The 25854-nt window shown below is 42.9% G+C and overlaps 1 protein-coding gene across 1 annotated transcript in view; it reads left to right on the top strand.

Moving 5' to 3' along the window:
* The window catches only part of NOSTRIN (nitric oxide synthase trafficking), a 121968-nt gene that overhangs the window by 88626 nt on the left and 7488 nt on the right, over positions 1-25854 (top strand). The window contains exons 12-15 of the mRNA XM_077447908.1: positions 7889-7977; positions 9387-9512; positions 15663-15885; positions 21629-21712. Of these exons, the coding sequence (XP_077304034.1) occupies positions 7889-7977; positions 9387-9512; positions 15663-15885; positions 21629-21712 (522 nt within the window). The remainder of the gene's footprint in view (positions 1-7888; positions 7978-9386; positions 9513-15662; positions 15886-21628; positions 21713-25854) is intronic.

Genomic DNA, 25854 nt, shown 5'->3' with positions numbered 1-25854 from the left:
AATTTAGTTGTACAGTTTATAGGTCATATTAAAGGTGGGAAAAGTTCTGAAATGATTTGAAACCTGACATTTTACCAGGGGTATGTAGACTTTTTTAGCCACTGTAGCTCATCCTTTCTGAAGCAGGGGTCTGTGGAACTTTAGGGTTCCTGCAGAGGTTGCTTGGGGTTACTTGAGCAAAGAGCAATTTCTGCCACTCAGATAAGTAACCACTGATACCAATACATTTGTTTAGCTATGTGTAAGGGGGGATTCTTCCCACTGACCACATATGTAGAGAACATTGGGGAAGATTTACTAAACTCTGGTGCAGCTCTGAATAGAAACCAGCTTTCAGGTTTTATTGTCAAACCTTAATTGAACAAGTTGAAGTTAAAAGCTGATTGGCTACCATGCACAGCCGCACAAGATTCACAGTACTCCAGTTCTAGTAAATTTCCTGTTATGTTAAAAAGGGTTGGAAAAGGTTGATAGAGCCTGTTAAAACGAGCAACAAAACATACTATTGATGGCCATTCAAATGTTAGTTTTCTTTTCAAAATGTCCACCAGTAAATACATTCATTGATAAATCTGTGCATTCGGACACATTCAATGTAGTGTCATTGTGCTTATTTTATCTATTTGGATGTATACCTGCTTCTGTCATTACAGTACTCTTTGGGGTTGATTTACTAAAGTTGGAGAGTGCAAAATCTGGTGCAGTTTTGCCTAGAAACCAATCGGCTTCCAGTTTTTTGTTTTTTTTTGACAAAGCTTAACCACTTGCCGCCCGCCCTATTACAAATTGACGGCGGCAAAGTGGTTTCATAATCCTAACCGGACGTCATATGACGTGATTAGGATTATGAGCCGCTGCGCGCCCCCGGGGGCGCGCATCGCGGCGATCGTTGTTGCGGGGTGTCAGTCTGACACCCGGCAACTACGATCTCGGTAAAGAGTCTCCGACGGAGACTCTTTACCATGTGATCAGCCGTGTCCAATCACGGCTGATCACAGTGTAAATGGGAAGAGCCGGTGATCGGCTTTCCCTCACTCGCGTCTGTCAGACGCGAGTAGAGAAGAGCCGATCGGCTGCTCCTCTGACAGGGGGGGTCTGTGCTGATCGATTATCAGCACAGCCCCCCCGAGGATGCCCACACTGGACCACCAGGGACACCACTAGACCACCAGGGAAAAGGTAATAAAAATCCATAATCCTCCCTAGACCACCAGGGTGCCAGTCAGCACAATGGGTGCCAATCAGTGCCCATAATGGATGCCAATCAGTGGCCACAATGGGCATCACTGATTGGCATGCATTATTGTTTGGCACTGATTGGCATCCATTACTATAACACCGATGCCGCCTATGAGTGCCCACCTGTGCCGCCTATGAGTGCCCACCTGTGCCGCCTGAGTGCCCACCTGTGCCACCTATGAGTGCCCACCTGTGCCGCCTATGAGTGCCCACCTGTGCCGCCTATCCATGCCCACCTGTGCCGCCTATCTATGCCCACCTGTGCCGCCTATCTATGCCCACCTGTGCCGCCTATCCATGCCCACCTGTGCCGCCTATCCATGCCCATCCGTGCCGCCCATCCGTGCCAGCTATCAGTGCCAATTTGTGCCACCTATCAGTGTCCGTCCGTGTCGCCCATCCGTGTCGCCCATCCGTGTCGCCCATCCGTGCCGCCTATCAGTGCCACTTCATTGGTGCCACATTGGTGCCCATCAGTGCCACCTTATCAATGCCCATCAGTGTAGCCCCATCAGTGCCCATCAGTGAAGGAGAAAACATACTTATTTACAAAGTTTTGAAACTGAAACAAAAAAAAACATTTTTTTTTTCAGAATTTTCGGTATTTTTTTATTTGTAGCGCAAAAAATAAAAACCGCAGAGGTGATCAAATACCACCAAAAGAAAGCTCTATTTGTGGGAAAAAAATGATAAAAATTTCATTTGGGTACAGTGTAGCATGACCGCGCAATTGTCATTCAAAGTGCGACAGCGCTGAAAGCTCAAAATTGGTCTGGGCAGGAAGGTGTTTAAGTGCCCGGTATTGAAGTGGTTAATGGAACAAGCTGAAGTTAGAAGCTGATTGAATTCAATACAGAGCTGCAAGAGATTTTGCACTCTCCAATTTTAGTAAATCAACCCTTTTGTGTTCCTAGTACTGGTTTTGTCTGTGCGGACATACGTCTGATTGCTTCTGTATGGTATTAATTGCGTTTTCTGGTTGCGTCACTACAGCACTGATTGGGGTTGATTTTCTAAAGGCAAATAGACTGTGCACTTTGCAATGTGCAGTTGCACTCTGCAAAGTGCAGTTTATCCAGAGCTTAGTAAATGAGGTAAGGCTTAAAGAGGAAGTAAACCCTTCCAAACAACTTGGACCTATAGGTAAGCCTAGATTAAGGCTTACCTGTAGGTCCAAGCAATATCTCCTAAACCTATATGGTTTAGGAGATATTTGCCCGAAAATGGGCACCGCTGTCTACGGCGCATGCGCCGTAGACAGCGGCGCGCAGGCGCACTAAATGCGGCAAATCCAAGAATGGATTTGCCTAATTTGTCGACTCCCGTGCGCATGCGCGGGAGTGACGTCATCGCGGCTTCGCCGTATGGCAGCGGCGGAGCTGCGAGACGCGACTCCCGTGCGCATGCGCGGGAGTGACGTCATCGCGGCTGCGCCGCTGTGATTCGTCGGAGCTGCGAGACGCCACCAGCAACATGGATGCGGCGGACTACAGGGGACAGCGGCGACTTCGCTGGCTCCTGTGTCAGGTAAGTGACACATAATGAGCTACTATGCGATGCATAGTAGTCCATTATGCTTTACCTTTGCAGGGAAAAAAAGAGGAAGTAAACCCATCAGGGTTTACTTCCTCTTTAACTTTGCAAAGAGTACCCAATCACGTGCAAGAAAAACAAAAACAGCATTTTTAATTGCACATGATTGGATGATGGAAGTCAGCAGAGCTTCTGCTCATTTATTAAGCTGTGGAGCATATTTTGGCCATGTCTACAGGATGTACTGATCATGTCTCTGCAGACATACAATCAGGGCCGGGACAAGGGGTGGACAGGAGGGGTGGCTGCCCCTGGCGCAATGGTTTATTGCAGGGGTAGGGGGCACCCTGACCCTAACCCTAAGGGAAAGGGAGGCGCAGTTTGGCATCTTTGCCCTGGGCGCTGGATGACCTTGTCCCGGCACTGCATACAATGGTTGTATCAATACTGTACCTAGTGTGTCTCTGTGAACACATTTTATTTTTAATAGAAATTCATTCAGCACTCTATCTTAAAGCTGAAGTTTAGCTTAGACCCACGTAAGTATGTATGTGCCATACCTGGCCGATCCCTGGAAATCAGTAGGCACTGCTACTACAGACATCGCTGCTAACTTCCGGATACTAATGATAGGAGGTCACTCGCTCGGCATGGGTACTATTCAGGGAACACTTTGCATTTTCCCAATGGTTGTAAACCATTCCCTGATTGGATGAGGTGGGGCAGTGACATTACAATTTTCGCCTCGTCCAATTAGAGAACGCTTTGCATTTATTGAGAAAATGCATGTTCTCTGAATGGTGCCTGTGCCGAGCTAACCTCTTGTGTTTGCTAAGAAGCAGGGCAGCCACTCGGCATGACACCCAGAAGCTAGCTGCAATCACTGTAATAGCCGTTCCTACTATAATGATTTCCATCTTCCAGGGATCATCCAGGTGTGGCACATACACATACTGTACATACTTACATTACAGAAATATCCATATTTAAACTTCAGCCTTCAGTAATATTAAAAGTATTTTTTTTTTAAATAACAAACATATTGCACTTACCTGCTCAGTGTAATGTTTTTTCACAGAGCAGCCCCGAGCCTCCTCTTCTGGGGTTCCCCACCAGCGTTCCTCACTCCACCTCCCTGCTGAGTGCCCTTGACGTGAATTCTATACTATGGCAGTTCCACTTTGTATCCGTTTTACTTGATACGTTTTTTTAAATTTTTTATTGTGATTAGTAGCAATGAAAAGTGTCGTGTAAACTAATAATGTACTTCAAAGTCATGGAGACGCCAACCCCTTCTATCTCATCATTTGCAAAGAGTAAGGAAGGTTTAGAACCCCTGTCCCAGCTGGGAAAATAATGAATATAATTATTACTAGTGATGAACGCAACTGCCCTGGGTTCGTTTCAGCAGGGGTTTGGTGACATTTCAAAGAAGTTCGGATTGCCAAGCCCAAACCATAATGGAATAAATGGGAGTCAAATCTGTCATTTGCGGGGTTAGTAGGCAAGGGGGTGTCAAAAATAGCACGGGGAGAGGTGCACTTCGCTGGGGAACATGTACCAATACAAAGTACCGTATTTATCGGCGTATAACACACACCCCAATTTAAGAGGCAAGTTTCAGGAATTATTTTTTTTTTAAATAAACCACTTGTAAGCAAAATAAGGTCAGTGAGCATCAATGCAGCCTGATCTGTGCCCATTTGCAGCCTCAGTGCAGCCTAATCTGTGCCCATCCGCAGCTTCAGTGCAGCCTGATCTGTGCACATCTGCAGCTTCAGTGCAGCCTGATCTGTGCCCATCTGCAGCTTCAGTGCAGCCTGATCTGTGCCCATCTGCAGCCTTCCATTTACTTCTCCCATGTCATCAATTTATGCTGGTAATTTTATTATGCTCTTAACTGACCCCAATGAAATCCCTTATGAATGCCCATAAAGTGTTGCAAGCATTTAGGTGTGACTTGCCTCTCAGCCGCTCCACCGCTCCGCAATGCAGCAAGAAGCCGCCAGCTCCTGCTGCCTCGTGTACAGATGTCATCTTGGTGTGAGCTGAGTGCTGAGCTGAGCCGAATGCCAAGCCAAGCGCCATGCCGAGCTGAGCGTCGAGCAGAGTGGAGATGACGGCACGGTGATTTCCAGCGGCACTCGTCTCCTTCCTTCTACTCCAAGATACGCTGTCAGCGTATAACACGCACCTGTGATTTTCCCCCTATTTTCAGGGGGAAAAAGTGTGTGTTATACGCCGATGAATACGGTAATTATCCATTTGGCCAGGAACAGTGATTTATTTGTGAAACACTGAAAATGTGCAATTGCTTTAAATAACATACCTGTGGGGTGTCCTATTCCTGCCTTTAAAGAAGTGAACCTCTGTGATGTACTGAAAGTGCTGCAGCTGCACTGACATTCACAAAGGAAAAACACATTTAAAAAGCTGGCAAATGACAGCTGTCATTACTTTGGCTTTTCTTATTTTTAATAGAAAACAGCCCTTCAAGGGTCTGCTATGTATTTTGGGGGTTCTTTGGAGGGACATGTGTACTGTTTTGTGTAGTCCTACAGCAAGAATGAAAAATAAATTGCCTAGAGCCCCCCCCCCCTCAATACATACCAACCCATTTAAATCTGGTATAGACTTTGAGGGGGTACCTCACACACTAAAAAAATGTATGACGTCCCTTCTGAAATCTATACCAGATCTTTAGTCTGAGCATGCAGCCTGGCTGCCTAAGAAAAGTTGGGGTGTGGGGGTGAGCTTGTGTCCTCCCCTCCTGAACCATACCTGGCTGCTTTGCCCTCAACATGGGTGGGCAAGGACCCTATACCCACAGGCCTTGCCCTGTGTTTGTGGGAGTCTGTAGGCAGGGGTCTTAACAGAATCTGCATGTCCCCTTTAATAATAATGGGGCCCCCAGATACCAGCCCCCCCCCCCCACATGAATATATAGTAGGGCATGGCCTATATTGGCTGCTTATTCACAAAGAAAAAAAGATGTAAAAGCTATATAAAGGAAAGGGTGGGGATAGTGGTGACATCACAACATGGACAGGGCTCCATCTGAGATTGAAAAGATTCTAAATCACTCCATCCAAATCAGTAAATCGACTTCTGTACAACCAGCCTGCCCATACATGGATTGAAATTTGGCCAGGGAAATTAATCTGTTTTCCATGCAGTCTGACTCTTAGCCCTTGTACACACGGTCGGAGATTCCGACAACCAAATCCGTCGGATTTTGTCCGACGGATTTTGTCCGAAACTGTTGCATACACACGGTCGGACAAAGTTGTCGGAAAATCCGATCTTTCAGAACGTGATGACGTAATTTCGTTACGATGGGACTACGTTCAAGCTAGTAGCCAATAGCTTTGGTGTAGGAATTTGATCTGAGCATGCGTGCCACTTTGTCCGATCGGAATTCTCTACACATGATCGGAGTATGTCCGATCGGAACATTTTGTCGGAAAATATTTCCGGTAAGTTGGAAAATTTGGTCCGACGGATATTCAGACGGAAACAGTCCGATGCAGACCACACACAGTCGGAATATCCGACAAAACGCTCCGATCGGACACATTCCGTCGGAATCTCTGATCGTGTGTACAAGGGCTAAAGCTGGCCAAACATTGGAAGGATTTCCTTAGAAAACCTCAATTTCAGGAACTTTCATTTTGATTTTTGAAATCTTATTGGTTTTGAATAGACAGTAATTTTCCGAAGGAGCAGGATGGAAAACGTTTCTTGAATGAATGAACTTCTAACTGTGAATGTGGTTTGCATTCATTCCATAACCAAATGTTTTAAAGCAAATGGAATTTTTGAAGCACTTTTGAATGACATTGGTCAAGTTATCAAATGTACCAATCGGAATTTTCGTACGAATGTTCTAAAATCTAGTAATGTATAGCTTAAAGTGATTCTACAGGCTGAAGGTTTTTTTACTTTTACTTTTTACTCTCTCCATCCTCATTGATTCAAACACAGCAGCAGGAAACACACAGAGCTGACTCAGGAGCGAGCATGCATGAGTGCCCCCAGAGAAAACAGCTTGCTATGGGGGTACTCGGCAGGGGGGGGCATTGGAGAGAGCCAGGAGGGGACTCGAGAAGAGGAGGATCAGGGCTGCTCTGTGCAAAACCATTACACAGAGCAGGTAAGTATAACATGTGTGATATTTTAATAAAAAAAAAAAAAAGAAGGAACATTTACAAAAACTTTCAGTACACAAAGCCCTGTAGGGACTGCAGCAATGGGAAACCAGCTGAATTGCACCCCCTAATTTAAATATGACCCACCCTTTCCTGTCAAGGCCACACCCCTTGCTGTTTAGGACCTGCCCTGAAATTTTCAAGTCGGAACACTAGTTCTGAGGGCCGGGGGGGGGGGGGGGGGCAATGGATTCCCTTAATTTGCATAGACTTCATCTCACTTCCTGTATAATAAACTGACAGGGGCTATAACCCTCCCTTACTCTATCCAAAAAAAAAAAAAAAAAAAAGTGTTGCCTATAGTTCTACTTTAAGCACAAATGTCTAATAATTTTATTGAGAGGACTAAGAAGATATAACCATGCTAATGGTGCAGCAGAAAACATTGCACAGGGAGGAAGGTTTGTGGTCCAGGATGTTAGGGCAGTCAAAATTAGAAGCAGTGTCCCCCCTCCCCCCCCCCCCACAGTTCCAGAATTCCGGCCTCCCACATACTGGAAGCAGTGCCAGCCGCTTTATGGGGGTGCTAGACTAATTTGCCTCTCAGCCCAGTCCGCCCCATAAGACTGGCGCTACACTAACAGGGTAGCACAAGCTGGCGGGGACTCTTTCCTTGCTGCCCCCCTGCAAAGTGCTGCCCTAGGCCTGGGCCTTGTTGGCCTAGGCCAGGATACAGCGTTGTACAGAACACAATGTATAATACACTATAGACCACAGGCTATATTGGCTCTGCAGAACTCCATCCCTGCACGCTGGTAGCTCCACTGCCTTTTATTCAAATTGTTATAAAACACAGCAGTGTAGACATTAGAATGTATGGTATAAGATGTTGAATTTTGATTACTTATGTTTTTTACTATGCAAAATTTATATAAGAACCTCAGGCATAGAAATGTATGTTGTTCCAGGACTGGAGAAAATGATGAGAGCCTATAAAGAAAATCCATCATTTTCTGATACGAAGAATGAAGAAGAAACTGCCATTCTTCTAGATGAGGTATGTATTATTCAAAATGTATGCACACATATAAAAGGAAATGTTAGTTTGTTTAGCAGAGATTTAAGTCCTATTCTATTGCTATTGATACACATTTCCCTGCGGTGCTTCTTTAGCAACCTACAAAAATGATATAGCATACATTTTACTGTTTCTTCTTGCGGAAAATTTTGCAGTATTTTTTAAAATCATTACTTTGATTACTTATAGACACACAAAATACTGAGACATTTATTCTGTTTTAATCGAAGGGACCCCATACACCAGTGTGCATTTTCTTGTGCGCATTGACATGCATTGCCCATTCATTTCTAATGAGCTCTCAATATGCATCCATAGGCTAAAAAAATCATATAATGAAAAAAAAGAAAAATACCTCGCTCCTAACAGAATTAATTAAAAGTAGAAATGAACATAAAGCAGCAGCTAATATATGGAATACACACATATAACATCAGAAAAAAATAGCTGCGCTGACAGTGAAACCACTAGTGGTGAACCAGTGCTAAATAAATATATATAAAAAAATATATGACAACATGGATTAAATAATTAAATGAAAATAAGCCAAAGGAATGTGATAACAAAGAATTAAAAGTGGGTGTGAGACTTAATGCAAAATCAAATATCAAATAAAGTCCAAATTATCAACTAAGATAATGTGATATAAACGTGCAATTTTCCGTCACCAATAAGTGCTGATCACCGCGAAAAATGCATGCTTACCAGAGGCAAGCAACAAACAGTTTGCGGCTAAACACTCAGCCAGGGCCTTGTCCTAGGGGATCTGGGATAAACAGCTCTGACCAGGAACCCAATGCGATTGACAAACCATTATTATGATGTAGCAGAGACTCTCGGATGTGCATCAGGTGTCACCCAGAAATATAAAAAAAGGGAACTTCCCACGGTGTAATACTGATACAGTTGTTTAATAAAAAAGATATAAAATACACTTACAAACGTAGAAGTAAAAACAGCATAAACAGCCGGATGGCTTGTGAGTGCCCATTCGCTCAGCTCAGAGAGCCGAATGCGATGACGTCAGCACATCCTGTCTGAGCGAAGGTAAACCAGGTAAAGAAATGATGGAAATGACCACAATGGGGAGGCAGATGGCACTGATAGAGGTTATAACCATTCCCCACAATATTCAATACTAAAAACAATGCTTAACTCTGTCCCAGTCTCATGTATCATATTAATTATCATTGTAATATTTTCAGGGACCCCCAACTATCAGTCTTTGAATGTCCAAAGTTTGTTTCCTTTGGAATAAATATATATTGCAACAGTTAAAGAACCCCAAAAAATGTTGAACCAACTCATTTAAGACCTTGGTTTATAGGCTCTGTATCTTCTAGACTGCTGAGTGATATTCTAAAATGTGAATGTTACATTTCTCATAGACTGGTCTAAAAGCGAATCTTCTTGAAGCCAATTATTTCAAACTGTCCTTGGCACTAGCGGAGTTGGAGCAGCAGTCTCTTCCAACACATCCATGCAGTGAACGCATGGTCAAGTGGAGAGAAAAGGTAAATTAAAATGATAACAGAATGCATGTATGAAAATGTGAAGGATCATTAGACTGAAAATAACCTGCAAGCTTGATGTATTAACCACTTTTTAACATATTTAAACAAATAAATTCACATGGACTGACATATTGCCAATGTAGCATGTGCTTTTCCAGGCAAGGTAGCAGATGGTCAGGATAGAGTAGCACCATTACAGCTTTTCATAAAAGAGAGAGAAAGACAGAGGGTCTACTATAAGTAAAGTGTAATGGTCCATGACATGGCAAACGTTTTGCAATAAGTGCTAAGTGCAAAAAAAAAAATGCTATGTAAAAAAAAAAATCATACAAATTTAATAACAATAAAGTCGTATAAAGTGCATCATAAAGCTGTCATAAAGTGTCTCTTGTGCTTCTTATTTCATAAAAGTTAAAAAAGTGGCAAAAGATAACGTGCAATTTTCACTCCAGTGTTGGTTTCGTGCTTCCTTCTACCCACCACACTCACTGGCCATCTATAACCCCTTATTTTTGTAAGTGGGACTAATAGTGTATTGCCTCTCCTCCAGGCTCCTCTCTCTCCGCGCTTGGAGTGCATCCAAATGCTGCGATCTCTCCTCCAGAGACCAATACAGGAGTACATGGAACAAACTAAGAATGCTTCCAATAGTGTATTTCCGATTTACTTCCGTTTGTTTTATTGTGTTTAATTTAAAACAATGGTCCACAAGATTAATTTTTCAATACCAGCAAGGATACTTAGTCTAGCAGTTTTAATCCAGTGAAAATGCTCAGGAAGCCCTAAAATTCAAAGTAATTAGATTTCAGTTGTGCTAGTCAGAAGAGTTTAAAATATCTTCTAATTGCTTGCTTTGGGACACTTGGCACAATGTGTTTTCCTTTGCTTTAAGTGTATACACTTATACAAGTTTATATTCAGGGTTGTACATCATTTTTTTCCTAGGGAGGTGCAGCCTTGGGCACCTAGTACAAAATAACTAGACAGTCTAGTGTACTAACAATGGGAGGGGTTTACAACTTGAGTGAACTGTGTACATGGTAACATATGGCACAGTCCTTGTATTAAAAAAATATTCTTTGATTACTATGCCACAAGCAAGAGTCACATAGTTACATAGTAGGCGAGGTTGAAAAAAGACACAAGTCCATTAAGTCCAACCTATGTGTGTGATTATATGTCAGTATTACATTGTATATCCCTGTATGTTGTGGTCGTTCAGGTGCTTATTTAATAGTTTTTTGAAACTATCGATGCCCCCCGCTGAGACCACCACCTGTGGAAGGGAATTCCACACCCTTGCCTCTCTTGCAATAAAGAACCCTCTACGTAGTTTAAGGTTAAACCTCTTTTCTTCTCATTTTAATGAGTGGTCACGTGTCTTGTTAAACTCCCTTCCGTGAAAAAGTTTTATCCCTATTGTGGGGTCAGCGGTATGGTATTTGTAAATTGAAATCATACCCCCTCTCAAGCATCTCTTCTTCAGAGAGAATATGTTCAGTGCTTGCAACCTTTCTTCATAACTAATATCCTTCCGACCCTTTATTAGCTTTGTTACCCTCCTTTGTACTCGCTCCATTTCCAGTACATCCTTCCTGAGGACTGGTGCCCAGAACTGGACAGCATACTTTAGGTGCGGCCGGACCAGAGTCTTGTAGATCGGGAGAATTATCCCTTTATCCCTGGAGTTGATCCCTTTTTTAATGCATGCAAATATTCTGTTTGCTTTGTTAGCAGCAGCTTGGCATTGCATGCCATTGCTGAGGATCCCCAGGTTCTTTTCCATCGTAGATTCCCCCAGAGGTTCTCCCCCTAGTGTATAGATTACATTTATATTTTTGTCACCCACATGCATTATTTTTTACATTTACCTACATTAAACCTAATTTGCCATGTAGTTGACCACCCCATTAATTTGTTCAGATCTTTTTGCAAGGTTTCCACATCCTGCGGAGACGTTATTGCCCTGCTTAGCTTAGTATCGTCTGCAAATACAGAGATTGAACTGTTTACTCCACCTTCCAAGATGTTTATGAACAAATTAAAAAGGATTGGTCCCAGCACAGAACCCTGTGGGACCCTACTACCCACCCCTGGCCATTCCGAGTATTCCCCATTTATCACCACCCTCTGAACCTGCCCTTGTAGCCAGTTTTCAATCCAATGTACTCACCCTATGGTCCATGCCAATGGACCTTATTTTGTACAGTAAACTTTTATAGGAAACTGTGTCAAATGCTTTTGCAAAATCCAGACACACCACGTCTATGGTTCTTCCTTTATATAGATGGCAACTCGCCTCCTCATAGAAGGTTAATAGAAGGTTAATAGATTGGTTTGGCAAGAACGATTCTTCATGAATCCATGCTTATTACTGTTAATGATATAGTTTTCATTACTAAAATCTTGTATATATCCCCTTATCATCCCCTCCAAGAGCTTGCATACTATTGATGTTAGGCTAACTGGTCTGTAATTCCAAGGGATGTATTTGGGGCCATTTTTAAATATTGGTGCTACATTGGCTTTTCTGCAATCTGCTGGTACCATTCCAGTCAGTAGACTGTCAGTAAAAATTAGGAACAATGGCCTGGAAATTACTTGACTGAGTTCCCTAAGTACCCTTAGGTACAGGCCATCTGGTCCCATGATTTAATAATGTTATAAAGTCTAATTCTAATTCTGTCCCTTTGCCTTTGCCATCTCCCCGTTCTGTGAAACCAGATGTCCTTCCTTATTCTTTATGGGGCTAATATGGTCTGTCCTCCCTTTTTTACTGTTTACATACTTAAAGAATTTCTTGGGATTTTTTTTTTGCTCTCCTCCGCTATGTGTCTATTGTGACAGGTGTTTAGGCTGTATTTGGTTCAGTATGGCAGTCTGAATGCTGATGATGATCTTTTAACCTTGTATTTTTTTGAAGGCCTTCTCTCTTGCTTTTATATGCATTTTTACATTTTGCATTTTTCCTCTAGTCACAAGTACAATAAAAATGTATCTCTGTCCCCAAGCCAAATTCTGCATTGTACCTTCCTTATTGTGTTCTGTATTAAGTAGTTTGAAAGTAATAGAATATTTTTAAATTAATTCAGACTCTCTTGTAGCAAAAGAAAATATTTTTTTTTTGTATTTTAGATTCTATAGAAGGTGTTTGCCACACTGAAATTTACAATGGTCTTATTTGTATATACAGTGGATATAAAAAGTCTACACACCCTTGTTAACATGTCAGGTTTCTGTAATCTAAAAAAATGAGACAAAGATAAATCATTTCAGAACCATTTTCACCTTTAATGTGAGCTATAAAATGTACAACTCAATTGAAAAACAAACTGAAATCTTTTAGAGGGGGAAATAAATATAAAAAAAAACTAAAATAATGTGGTTGCATAAGTGTGCACACTCTCTTATAACTGGGGATGTAGCTGTGTTCAAAATTAAGTAATCACATTCAAACTCATGTTAAATAGGAGTCAGTACATTTAAAGTGCCTCTGATTAACCCCAAATAAAGTTCAGCTGTTCTAGTAGGTCTTTCCTGACATTTTCTTAGTTGCATCCTACAGCAAAAGCCATAGTCTGCAGAGAGCTTCCAAAGCATCAGAGGGATTTCATTGTTAAAAGGTATCAGTCAGAAGAAGGGTACCAAAGAATTTCCAAGGCATTAGATATACCATGGAACACAGTGAAGACAGACATCATCAAGTTGAGAAAATATGGCACAACAGTGACATTACCAAGAACTGGACAGCCCTCTAAAATTGCTGAAAAGACGAGAAGAAAACTAGTCAGGAAGGCTGCCAAGAGGCATACAGCAACATTAAAGGAGCTGCAGGAATATCTGGCAAGAACTGGCCATGTGGTACATGTGACAACATTCTCCCGTATTCTTCATATGTCTGGGCTATGGGGTAGAGTGGCAAGATGGAAGCCTTTTCTTACCAAGAAAAACATTCAAGCCCTGTTAAATTTTGCAAAAACACATCTGAAGTCTCCCAAAAGCATGTGGGAAAATGTGTTATGGTCTGATGAAACCAAGGTTGAATTTTTTGTCCATAATTCCAAAAGTTATGTCTGGTGCAAAAACAACACTGCGTATCCAAAAGGACACCATACCCACCGTGAAGCATGGTGGTGGCAGCATCATGCTTTGGGGCTGTTTTTCTTCAGCTGGAACAGGGGCCTTAGTCAAGGTAGAAAGAATTATGAACAGTTCCAAATACCAGTCAATATTGGCACAAAACCTACAGGCTTCTGCTAGAAAGCTGAACATAAAGAGGAACTTCATCTTTCGGCATGACAATGACCCAAAGCATACATCCAAATCAACAAAGGAATGGCTTTGCCCAGAAGAATATGAAAGTTTTGGAATGGCCCAGCCAGTGCCCAGACCTGGATCCCATTGAAAATCTGTGGGGTGTGAAGAGGGCTGTGCAGAGGAGATGCCTTAGCAATCTCACAGATTTGGAGTGTTTTTGCAAAGAAGAGTGGGGAAATATTGCCAATTTAACCACTTGCCGCCCGCCCTATAGGGAATTGACAGTGGCAAAGTGGTTTCATAATCCTGATCGGACGTCATATGACGTGATCAGGATTACGAGCCGCTGCGCGCCCCCGGGGGTGCGCATCGCGGCGATCGTTGTTGCGGGGTGTCAGTCTGACACCCGGCAACTACGATCTCGGAAAAGAGTCTCCGACGGAGACTCTTTACCACGTGATCAGCCGTGTCCAATCACAGCTGATCACAGTGTAAATGGGAAGAGCTGGTGATCGGCTTTTCCTCACTCGCGTCTGTCAGACGCGAGTAGAGGAGAGACGATCGGCTGCTCCTCTGACAGGGGGGTTCTGTGCTGATCGATTATCAGCATAGCCCCCCCAAGGATGCCCACACTGGACCACCAGGGACGCCACCAGACCACCAGGGAAAAGGTAATCCTCCCTAGACCACCAGGGATGCCAGTCAGCACAATGGATGCCAATCAGTGCCCATAATGGATGCCAATCAGTGCCCACAATGGGCATCACTGATTGGCATGCATTATTGTTTGGCACTGATTGGCATCCATTAGTACAGTATAACACCAATGCCGCCTATGAGTGCCCACCTGTGCCGCCTATGAGTGCCCACCTGTGCCGCCTATCAGTGCCCACCCATGCCCATCTGTGCTGCCTATCCATGCCCATCTGTGCCACCCATCCATGCCAATCCGTGCCAGCTATCAGTGCCAATTTGTGCCACCTATCAGTATCCATCCATGTCGCCTATCCGTGTCGCCCATCAGTGCCGCCTATCAGTGCCGCCTATCAGTGCCACATATCAGTGTCCATCAATGCCACCTCATCAGTGCCACTTCATTGGTGCCACATCATTGGTGCCCATCAGTGCCACCTTATCAGTGCCCATCAGTGTAGCCCCATCAGTGCCCATCAGTGAAAAAGAAAACGTACTTATTTACAAAGTTTTGAAACTGAAACAAAAAAACATTTTTTTTTCGAAATTTTCGGTATTTTTTTATTTGTAGCGCAAAAAATAAAAACCGTAGAGGTGATCAAATACCACCAAAAGAAAGCTCTATTTGTGGGAAAAAAATGATAAAAATTTCATTTGGGTACAGTGTAGCATAACCACGCAATTGTCATTCAAAGTGCGACAGCGCTGAAAGCTGAAAATTGGTCTGCGCAGGAAGGTGTTTAAGTGCCCTGTATTGAAGTGGTTAAGATGTGCCATGTTGATAGACTCATGCCCAAAAAGACTGAGTGCTGTAATCAAATCAAAAGCTGCTTCAACAAAGTATTAGTTTAAGGGTGTGCACAACCATATTATTTTATTTTTTTATCTTTACTTCCCTCCACCTAAAAGATTTCAGTTTGTTTTGCAAGTTGTACAGTTTATAGGTCACATTAAAGGTGGAAAAGGGTCTGAAATGATTTATTGTTGTATCATTTTTTTTTTAAATCACAGAAACCTGATATTTTAATAGGGGTGTGTAGACTTTTTATATCCACTGTAGGTGCTCTGCTGTTTGGTATATGATGTAGCTAATGCAGCGACTTGAGTTCTGTTTTCATTATCATACTGTAAGCTATTGATTCTACTCTAAGCTATTGATGAATGTATTTTAGAGAATGCTTCTCTGTTTATTTCTCACAGGGATGTCAGCTGTGTTCTGTGCAGGTATCCCGATCTATAAATGCCAGCAAGCTAAGGCGTACTTCCACCAGGAGGATATCAAGCAGAAGTACTGGATACAGTAACTCCTCAACTAATGATTATGTCATAGAACCTGATGAAATGGATTTTCCCAGCAAACCACCAAGAGGCTTAACCAAAAGATCTTCAAAAAATATGCGTGGCTCAATGAGGGAACATGGAGGTGACTGATAAAATGATACATTTATCAAAGCTAAAACCAATATAGTGTATACTGTTAAATAGATAGATTTTTAATTTTAGCAAAAGTCATCCAGGGTTTAACCCTTTGATTGGTATTTACTACTGTCCATATCCCAACAAGAAGATCTCCCCATACTACACACTAGTTTAGCTGCAACAGCAAGGATTCTCTAAGCTGAATTGTTGCTTCATTCAGGAGTGCATACACCATATATTCCAATGGAGGATCCATTAGCCAGCCCCCTTTTTGATCTCACAAGTGAATATATAATAAGAAAGTACTCCAAAGAGAGGAACCAATAGGTTTAACTCATGTTCACGGATGAGTAAAGTTGAGAGTTTTTATTGCCTGAAATGTCAGTGAAAGTAGGGATATTATAGTGAAATTTCGCCATTTTGACGCAATAATTTGCAGTGGAGGAAGGTGAAATTAAAGCTCAATTTCAGTTGAAATTTTTTAAAATATACATTTTAAAGAAAAAAAACAACAACTTTCCCCAGTGCTGTTCCCTGCAAACTACCTGCTCTGTTACCCAGTGCTGTCCAGTGTCATACATCCCAACAATGAGGAGCAATATGAAAACAACCTCAGCTTAGAGGAGAAACCTGCATAGAATGTCACTTGGAGGGGACGTAGGGGTGAGGAGGGGAAGGGGGTTTGGAAGCTGGAACTGGGTTTTATATCACCTTTGCCCAAATCACTCTTCTCATTCCTACTTATTGCAGAGGCCTGAATACCACTGAAGGATCTAAGGGGAGAGAAGGGGATTACAGATAGCAGTAGAGATTCTTCCTCATACTACCCTACATTTTTACAAACTACGTAGAAACTCAATTTAAATTCTCCTCTGTAATGTGTCAAAAATTCAACTGTTGTATTTTTGTTTGCGATGATGAGAAATATAAACTGTACACACAGATTATATTTGTATTTTTATAGCACTCCTGAAGTTTTTAAAAGAGTTGTAAGGCAGAATGTTTTTTATCTTAAGGCATTCTAAAAAAAACAACCTTAGCAGCCTCCCCAGCACCCCCTAATTACTTACCCAAGCCCCATCTCTCTCCAGCGATGTCCACGAGTGTCTTAGCCATCTGGGACTCTCCTCCTGATTGGCTGAGACACAGCAGTGGCACCATTGGTTCCCGTAGCTGTTAATCATATCCGGTTAGCCAATCAGGGGAGGGGAGGGCCAGTCAGGGATTTGTGTCTGAATGAACACATGGAGCTGTGACATGGCTCAGATTCCCCCATAGTAACCTGCTTGCTGTGGGGGCACTTGACAGGAGGGAGGGACCAGAGGCAGCGAAGAGGCACCCAAGAAGAGGAGGATCCAGGCTACTCTGTGCAAAACCAACAGCACAGAGGAAGTAAGTATAACATGTTTGTTATTTAAAAAAAAAAAGACTTTACAATCACTTTAAATTCTTTGTAAATACATATAGGCAGAATTTAGATGAGCCATTAATTTTGTTTACAAAGTTCTTTACAACAGTGGTCCTCAACCCTGTCCTCAAGTACCCCCAATAGGCCATGTTTAGGCCAGGTTCACACTATACTACACAACAGTATTACGACTTTCATCCTACTTTGCTCTAACACATCAGTCCTACATTGGTCCTACATTGGTCCTACATCCATCCGACTTTCATGAACAGGATACTACTTTGATCTGACTTTTCAGATAGTACAACTTGTCCTTTGACCAATCAAAACTAACACACAATGGGAGGGGCTACAGCAGGGGGCAGGAAATAACACAATGTCGGATGCCAAAGTCGGATGGTTAGGACAAGGATCCGACTTTGATCCTACTACAATGATAGTTAATGGGCTGAAGTAGGATCAAAGTTGGACCAAAGTAGTACAGGGAGCATTTTTAAAGTCGGACCGACTTGTGTCGGACCAGTTAAAGTGGTTGTATGGTCAATTTTTTTACTTTTACCTACAGGAAAGCCTATAATAAGGCTTACCTGTAGGTAAAAAAAATATCTCCTAAACCTGTACGGTTTAGGAGATATTCCCCTCGGTATGCACCGCTGACTGAAGCGGCGCATGCGCACAAGGGGGTTCTCGCCGTGAAAAGCCGGCAGCGCTCGTCCGGCCGGACTGAAATCTCCCACACTCATGCGCGGGAGTGACGATATCGCAGCTCCGGCCACTCACAGCGCCGGAGCCGCAATACCCGGAAGAGACGCCGAGGGAGCATATCAGCTCCCTCGGCGTGGATCGGGCCAGATGTCGGGGCCTCGTTCTAAGGTAAGTATACTAGCGGTGCATACTAGCTCATTATGCCTTTTGCTTTGCAGGTTTAAAAAAAAATAAAAAATTTGCGGGTTTACTACCGCTTTAAGACGGCTTCCATAGGGAAACATTGATTTTCACACGTCATGTGAAATGAGCTCCCAATTTCGGAGCATTTGTCGTACCAGTGTGAACCTGGCCTTAGGGAATTTCTCTTAGATAAAATATCTGTCCAAAATACCAAGCCATTGACTCTCATTTAAATCACCTGTGCAAGATAAAGGAAAACTTGCAAACATGGCCTCTTTGGGGTACTCAAGGACAGGCTTGAGAACCACTGCTTTACATCAAATTTCTCAGATGATTGTAGTAGGGTTTTAAAAAGGATCTTTGCTTTTTTATTTAATCTATTGTAATGATGTAGGTAGGAGGAGGTTCAACATAAATGTCCATTACCTTCCCAGAAGAGCACGTTTTACATTAATTGCAGGAGCCCACCTTGCCGGTTGACTACAATGATGGATCTTGCAAAGGTTACTTGAAAGTATACAAAGAATGGCAAAAAGCACAGGGCAAATTTATGGGTTACATTTTGCATGAAAGCTTGCAATTTGGTAAATATAGGGCATTATAATGAATGTATCATGTAATGTGTGTGCATATGTTTGTGTGTGTGTGTGTGTATGTATATATATATATATATATATATATATATATATATATATATATATATATATATATATATATATATATATATATATATATATATATATATATATATATATATATATATATATATATATATATATATATATAATATACTATATTACCCAAAGTTTTCGGACGCCTGCCTTTACGCGCACATGAACTTTAATGGTATCCAAGTCTTAGTCTGTAGGGTTCAATATTAAGTTGGCCCACCATTTGCAGCTTTACCAGCTTCAACTCTGGCTGTCCACAAGGTTTAGGAGTGTGTCTATGGAAATGTTTGGCCATTCTTCCAGAAGCACATTTGTGAGGTCACACACTGATGTTGAGGGCCTGGCTCACAGTCTCCACTCAAATTCTTTTCAAAGGTGTTCTATCGGGTTGAGGTCAGGACTCTGAGCAGGCCAGTCAAGTTCCTCCACCCGAAACTCACTCATTCAGGTTTTTATGGACCTTGCTTTGTGCACTGGTCCAAATCACTTATTGGAGGGGGGGATTATGGTGTGGGTTGACCTATACCCGATAGAATACCTTTGGGAAAAATGAGAGCAGAGACTTTGAGCCAGTACCTGACCTCACAAATGGGCTTCTGGAAGAATGGTCAAACATTCCCATAGACACACTCCTAAACCTTGTGGATAGCCTTCCCAGAAGAGTTGTTATAGCTGCAAAGGGTGGGCCAACTCAATATTGTGGTGGCTAGGGGGTGGCCATTAAAGTGCCTGTAAACGTGTGTAAAGACAGGTGTCCCAATACTTTTGGTGATATAGTGTGTATATACAGTGTATGTAGTTATATAAATACAATATCTCACAAAAGTAAGTATACACATTTTTGTAAATATTTTATTTGATCTTTTCATGTGACAATATTGAAGAAATTACACTTGTCTACAATGTAAAGTAGTGAGTGTACAGCTTGTATAACAGTGTAAATTTGCTGTCCCCTCAAAATAACTAAACACACAGCCATTAATGTCTAAACCCCTGGCAACAAAAGTGAGTACACCCCTAAGTGAAAATGTCCAAATTGTGCCCAATTAGTAATTTTTCCCATAGGACTTGTCTGTGTTACAAGGTCTCAGGTGTGAATGGGGAGCAGGTGTGTTAAATTTGGTGTTATCGCTTTCACTCTCTCATACTGGTCACTGGAAGTTCAACATGGCGCCTCATGGCAAAGAACTCTCTGAGGATCTGAAAAAAAGAATTGTTGCTCTACATAAAGATGGCCTAGGCTATAAGAAGAGTGCCAAGACCCTGAAACGAAACTGCAGCACGGTGGCCAAGACCATTCAGCGGTTTAACAGGACAGGTTCCACTCAAAACAGGCCTCGCCATGGTCGACCAAAGAAGTTGAATGCACATACTCAGCATCATATCCAGAGGTTATCTTTGGGATATAGACGTATGAGTGCTGCCAGCATTGCTGCAGATGTTGAAGGGGTGGGGGTCAGCCTGTCAGTGCTCAGACCATACGCCGCACGCTGCATCAAATTCATCTGCATGGCTGTCATCCCAGAAGGAAAACGATGATGCACAAGAAAGCCTGCAAACAGTTTGCTGAAGACAAGCAGACTAAGGACATGGATTACTAGAACCATGTCCTGTGGTCTGATGAGAGCAAATAAACGTATTTGCTTTAGATGGTGTCAAGCGTGTGTGGCAGCAGCCAGCTGAGGAGTACAAAGACAAGTGTGTCTTGCCTACAGTCAAGCATGGTGGTGGTAGTGTTATGGGTTGGGGCTGCATGAGAGCTGCCGGCCCTTGGGAGCTACAGTTCAATGAGGGAACCATGAATGCCAACATGTACTGTGACATACTGAAGCAGAGCATGATCCCCTCCCTTCAGAGACTGGGCCACAGGGTAGTATTCCAACATGATAACAACCCCAAACACACCTCTAAGACGACCACTGCCTTGCTAAAGAAGCTGAGGGTAAAGGTGATGGACTGGCAAATCATGTCTTCAGACCTAAACCCTATTGATCATCTGTGGGGCATCCTCACAGAAAAGTTAATATAAAATATTTACAAAAATGTGAGGGGTGTACTCAATTTTATGAGATACTGTAGGTTGAAAAAAAAGACATACAGTTAAACCAATACAAAAGAAGATATAAACAGAATAGATAAATATATATATAGTAGTGACCAGTAGATTCTAAGGACTGTGCTCTAAAATTTGATCAGCTAACTTGTTGCGTGCTTCATGCACCAAACCAACATTCGGAGCTGCCAAATTGTTGGTGAGGAACCACTCAAAGCAGAGTTTACAAAGCCTGCTTTGGGATCTAGAGAGGCCGAATGTTTCGGCTGATTATCAGATAATGGGTTCCTTGGCATGGCAAGCAGCGCAATCTTTACAAGTGCCATTGCAATGAAATAAATGAAGGTAAAGCCCCATACACACTATCAGATTATCTGCTGAGTTTTTCCTTCAGATTTACCGAAGCCATATAATATGAGGACAAACCTTAGGAGTTTGAATGTGTATGCAATCAGGCAGGCCCTTCTACTACGAGGTTTTGGTAAATCTGAAGGAAAAACTCAGCAGATAATCTGATAGTGTGTATGGGGCTTTAGGATTGTTGTCCTGTGGGCTGTGGGAGACCTAGTATGTTGAATCTCCTATCTCTTTGCTTGTGTTACATAAATGATATGTGGAGAAGCTCTTGAAAACGAGAAATTGAACAATCACTACTCTGTGACATTGTTACAGTTTACAAACTATCAGTATAGAAATGATGTATAACCCCCATTAACTCTATTTGCAGACATGGAGACTAGTGGTAATATTTCATGCCGGGTCTTATATCCATATGAGCCTCAGAGGAATGATGAACTGGGCTTACAGAAAGGTATGAAACGTTCGGTTTGTTACTGTTTCTCTTTTGGAATGGGTGCCAAAGTTGAAAACGTTTGCTATTGGCAACATACATAATCAGACGTCAGTAGGGAAACTAAAAGTATGAAAAAGCAGCAACAAACAGCCAGTTGCAATTCATTATTTATTGTTCACTGTAGGCAGCTTTGGCTTACTGCACTTTTCACATCATCATTGTTGTTTGTTCAGCTTTATTCAATAAGCTTTAGTCGCTTGATATAGTTATAACAAGCAGAATGCGCAGGACCTTTCAGGATCCTGCTGTTTTTCCCTGTCATCGAAGGACCCCCTACCCCTTAGACGAGCTGCCCCTGTGCCCACAGCATTTGTGACCCCCCCCCCCCCCCCATTGGGCAGTGTCACCCTACAATTACAAGTCACTGCAGAGTGCTGAGACAATATCATGGGAGAGAGAGAACATCACAGGAGCAGGTACTGAAATAAGTAAAACCACTGAACAACAGTGCTGTTTTTTTTTCTTTTTTTTTACTGCACTGACAATCTTGGAGGTATTTTCTGCACTGAACACCAATCCTTGTGTATTTAGGTGCACTGAGCGCCAACCTCGGAGGTATTTTGCTGTAGTGACACCTATTCTGGGGAGCAGTTTAGCATGACATCAATCCTATTTTATTTCTTCTGCACTTGCATCAACCCTGGGGGTATTTTCTGCGCTCACACAAATCCTGGGGTTATTGACAGGGCTCGAGTCCTGCGGGAACGCATGGGAACAGCGTTTCCGTACTATTTCCACAACGGGAACGCCGTTCCCATTAGCCGCCTGAGTAGCCCGCCGCCAGTGCGTAGCCCGCAGCTCCTCTGCCGCCCGAGTGACTGGTTGCTAGGCTAGGGCCGCTCCGCGTCTAGCAACCGGTCACATGACATCGGCTGTACACGTGGGCACGCACTGGAGTCAGTGGGCAGTGCGCATACGGCCTCCAGCGCAGCCAGCGACAGACACACGCCGCTGGGATACGGACTGTCTCCTCCCTCCCCTCTACCCAGTGCTCTCCCGAGAAGTAAACCAGGTTAGTCACTAGCACTCTGCATTACTCCGCCAATACTCTGCATTACCCAATACTCTGCAATACCCCACCAATACTCTGCATTACTGCACCAATACTCTGCATTACTCAATACTCTGCAATACCCCGCCAATACTCTGCATTACTCCACCAATACTCTGCATTACTCAATACTCTGCAATACCCAGCCAATACTCTGCATTACTCCACCAATACTCTGCATTACTCCACCAATACTCTGCTATACCCTGTCAATACTCTGAATTACTCCACCAATACTCTGCAATACCCCGCCAATACTCTGCATTACCCAATACTCTGCAACACCCTGCCAATACTCCGCAATACCCAATACTCTGCATTACCCAATACGCTGAAATACCCTGCCAGCACTCTGCAATACCATGCCAATACTCATCAATACATACCCTGCCATTACTCTGCAATACCCCACCAATACTCTGCATTACTGCACCAATACTCTGCATTACTCAATACTCTGCAATACCCCGCCAATACTCTGCATTACTCCACCAATTCTCTGCATTACTCAATACTCTGCAATACCCAGCCAATACTCTGCATTACTCCACCAATACTCTGCATTACTCCACCAATACTCTGCTATACCCTGCCAATACTCTGAATTACTCCACCAATACTCTGCAATACCCCGCCAATACTCTGCATTACCCACTACTCTGCAACACCCTGCCAATACTCCGCAATACCCAATACTCTGCATTACCCAATACGCTGAAATACCCTGCCAGCACTCTGCAATACCATGCCAATACTCTGCAATACATACCCTGCCATTACTCTGCAATACCCTGCCAATACTCTGCAATACCCCGCCAATACTCTGCAATACATACCCTGCCAATACTCTGCTATACATACCCTGCCGATACTTACTCTGTAATACTTACCCTGCCAATACTCTGCAATACCCTGCCAATACTCTGCATTACATACTCTGCCGATACTTACTCTGCAATACTTACCCTGCCAATACTCTGCAATACCCTCCCAATACTCTGCAATACATACCCTGCTGATACTCTGCATTACCCTGCCTATACTCTGCAATACATAACCTGCCGATACTTACTCTGCAATACTTACCCTGCCAAGACTCTGCAATACTTACCCTGCAATACCCAGCAATGCCCTGCCAATAATCTGCAATACCCAGCAATAATCTGCCATACCCTGCCAATACTCTGCAATACCCTGCCAATACTTATCCTGCCAATATTCTGCAATACCCTGCCAATACTTACCCTGCCAATACATATTCTGCTAATACCCAGCCATACCCATCCATGCTCAGCCAAAATATTATTGGGGGAGATGACGTGGATATTACAGTAGGGGAGATGTATATTGCAGTGGGGACTATATGGTGGTGAAATTTTTCACAGGTTTTTGCAAATTCAATTATTATTTGCTGATCCGAAAAAAGATCCGATCTGTGACTCAGATCCAAGGAATGATCCGATCCGTGAGTTTTTTGATCCGTTGCCGATAATCTTGCACGGCAAGGGCAACGTTATTCCAGTTTGTGGGATATTTTCTAATTTGCTGTATTTGAATTTGGAACAGGGTGTATTTGTGTTAGAATAATCAACACAATGGGTGATGATCTTTCCCTCGCAAGGAATTTCTGTTTGATAAGTTAACTTATTTTGTATTTGTAAACTGGCACTTTACAATAAATGTACTATATTTTCTGTGAAATATATATGCATATGAGCGTACCTTTATTTTTTTTTATTTTTTTTTGGTGGGGGAGTGGATCTTGGGTGTGAGTTCCCACACTTTTTTCCCCAGGACTTGACCCCTGGTTATTGACACCGATCCTGTCATACCCACTAGTATCGGCCACAGCCTCTGCCAAAGGGGCTTGGAGGAGTAAAATTCTGGGAGAGCTGGTAAATGTGAGGCTTTGACTAAACACTGATGCCTCGTACACATGATCAGATTGTTGGCCAACAAAACCGTGGAATTTTGTCTGAAGGGCGTTGGTTCAAACTTGTCTTGCATACACACGCTCACACAAATGTTGGCCAACAATTACAAATGTAGGCCAACAATTACAAATGTAGGCCAACAATTACAAATGTAGTGACCTAATAGACATACTACGTGTTTTTTCAGCTCTTTAGCACCACCCTTTGGGATCCTTCTGCTAAATTAGCATTATTAGAAGGTCGGTGCGTGTTAAAAAGGGACTGTACTGGGGAAAAAAATATTAAAAGCCAGCAGCTATAAATACTACAGCTGCTGACTCGGCTCTCGGCTGCTGCCGCCACCATTCTAGGTGAGGGAATCAGGAAGTGAAGCGAATCGGCTTCACTTCCCGGTTCCCTGCTGCGCATGCGCGAGTCGCGCAGCGCAATAGGAATTATCCGCGCTGTCTCTGGGACCCGTGTGTGTCCCAGCAGACAGCGCGGCAGGACAGGAAGAGGCATAGACTCCCATGGGAGTCTATGCCCGGAAGTGGGTGTAAATACCTGTCTTTGACAGGTATCTCCACCCCCCTCCCCCCTGAAAGGTGGCAATTGTGACACCGGAGGGGGGGAGGGTTCCGATCAGCGGAAGTTCCACTTTAGGGTGGAACCCCGCTTGAATTTGCGCTTTTCTTTTTTGCATTTTTCATTTTGTGATTTTCCGTTCGTTTCTGAAAGGCCGTTCTTCAACCAGACATGTTGCAGAATCGGAGGCGATAACATGTTATTTATTATTGGCCTTGGAGTTATTGCTTTGACATAATTTTTTTGGTTGAATAATAATGGTTTGATTTGGTATGTTTTCTATATTTTTGGATGCATAGAATGCACTTTTTGGTTAAGTTCTATTGGGAGATAGCATGTCTAATTTCATTTTTTTTATTGCACAATAAAAAAAAATTGTGTAGAATAATACCTGGCTATGTGTTTTACTTCAAATGACAGTTTGGGAGTAGCCAGTTACATTTACACACGGTCAGATTTACCGAAACAGCCTGTCATTGAACATTTCCCACCCGTCGGAAAGTCTGGACGTGTGTACTTGATTGTGCACTTAGTTGGAGCTCACATAGTCT

Source organism: Lithobates pipiens, unplaced genomic scaffold, assembly GCF_037356315.1.
Source record: "Lithobates pipiens isolate NorthernLeopardFrog02 unplaced genomic scaffold, aLitPip1_a1.2 Scaffold_22, whole genome shotgun sequence".
Classification (NCBI taxonomy): domain Eukaryota; kingdom Metazoa; phylum Chordata; class Amphibia; order Anura; family Ranidae; genus Lithobates; species Lithobates pipiens.
The sequence above is the reverse complement of the archived record's forward strand: the minus strand, read 5'-3'. Positions and strand labels throughout refer to the sequence as shown.